A 1,638-nucleotide genomic window follows, 5' to 3' on the forward strand; every position below is an offset into this window, starting at 1 on the left:
GCGCCCCCTCCCGCTGCCACCCCCGTGCCCCCCCCCCATCATCCCATCACCCTCTGACCCGCCCCATAGCGCTGCATCGCCCCTTTCCGTGCCGCCCCGTTGCCGCCCGCCCCATAACCTGGTCACCCCGTAGAACCCTGATGTCCCCTTCCTCCCACTGCTGTCACCCTGTAGCTCCCCGCTGCTCCTCCCAGTGCCACCCCCCCCCACCCCCTCATCCCCCCCATTGCACTCCATTTCACCTTTCCATTCCGCCCCATTGCCGCCCGCCCCATAACCTGGTCACCCCACAGAGCCCCGATGTCCCCTTCCTCCTATTGTCACCCCATAGCCCTTTACTGCCCCTCCCGGTGCCACCCCCGTGCCACCCCCCCCCGCCCCCTTGCCCCCCCCCCCCCCCCCCCCCTCCAGTGCGCCTTTCCGGGCTGCCCCATTGCCGCCCACCCCATAACTTTGTCACCCCACAGCCCCCCTCTGTCTCCTCCCAGTGCCACCCAACCCATCCCCGCCCCCCACCTCCCCTCTCGCCCCTCCCCACGCCGCCCCGTTGCCCCCCGCCGCCCCGCTCTCAGCCCCTCAGTGCCACCCTCCCGCTGTCCCCGCACCCCAGACGTGGCGGTTGGCGCCCCATACGGCGGTGACGATGGCAGCGGGGCGGTGCTCATCTTCCGGGGGCAGCGGGAGGGGCTCAGCCCGACCCCAGCGCAGCGCCTCAGCAGCCCCTTCCCCGGCCCTGCCGCCTTCGGCTTCGCGCTCCGTGGTGGCACCGACATCGATGGCAACGGGTACCCAGGTACGGCCACGACACCCCGACATGGCCGTGGGAACCCTAATATGGCTGTGGGAACCCTAATATGGCCATGGGTACCCTAATATGGCTGTGGATACCTTAATATGGCTGTGGGTACCTTAATATGGCTGTGGGTACCCTAATATGGCCATGGGTACCTTAATGTAGCCATGGGAGCGTTAGTATGGCCATAGGTAACCCTAATATGGCCATAGGTACCCTAATATGGCCATGGGTACCCTAATAGGGCCACAGGTACCTTAATATGGCCACAGGTACCCTAATATGGCCACAGGTACCCTAATATGGCCATGGGTAGCCTAATATGGCTGTGAGTACCTTAATATGGCTGTGGGTACCCTAATATGGCCATGGACACCCCAGTATGGCCATGGGAACCCTAATGTGGCCATGGGTACCCTAATAGGGCCACAGGTACCTTAACATGGCCATGGGTACCTTAATATGGCTGTGGGTACCTTAATATGGCCGTGGGTGCCCTGGCACTGGGCACAGCTGTGCCACCCCCATGAGCCCCCATGTATCCTCACCCCTCTGTGCCCCACAGATCTGCTGGTCGGTGCTTTTGGGGTCTCCATGGTGGCCGTGTACAGGTGCGTGCTGTGGGGTCGGGGGGCTCTGCCCCATAGCGGTGGGTGCTGATGGCGCCGCAATGCAGGGCGCAGCCGGTGGTGGTGGCCCAGGCGCAGCTGAGCGTCCCCAGCGGGCTGAACCCACGGGTGACAGAGTGCGTCCTGCCAGGGAGTGACAGCCGTGTCACCTGGTGAGAGGGGACACCACTATGGGACACTGCTATGGGACACTGCTATGGGACATGGCTATGGGAC

At 64.2% G+C, this 1,638-nt stretch overlaps 1 protein-coding gene across 1 annotated transcript in view; it reads left to right on the forward strand.

The window, feature by feature from the left end:
* ITGA2B (integrin subunit alpha 2b) overlaps nucleotides 1-1,638 on the forward strand; it is a 12,302-nt gene that overhangs the window by 2,683 nt on the left and 7,981 nt on the right. Inside the window, exons 7-9 of the mRNA XM_042892282.1 lie at nucleotides 611-793; nucleotides 1,359-1,404; nucleotides 1,470-1,574. Of these exons, the coding sequence (XP_042748216.1) occupies nucleotides 611-793; nucleotides 1,359-1,404; nucleotides 1,470-1,574 (334 nt within the window). The remainder of the gene's footprint in view (nucleotides 1-610; nucleotides 794-1,358; nucleotides 1,405-1,469; nucleotides 1,575-1,638) is intronic.

Source organism: Lagopus leucura, unplaced genomic scaffold, assembly GCF_019238085.1.
Source record: "Lagopus leucura isolate 7727_CA_CO unplaced genomic scaffold, USGS_WTPT01 35010-1_obj-0_obj, whole genome shotgun sequence".
Lineage (NCBI taxonomy): Eukaryota > Metazoa > Chordata > Aves > Galliformes > Phasianidae > Lagopus > Lagopus leucura.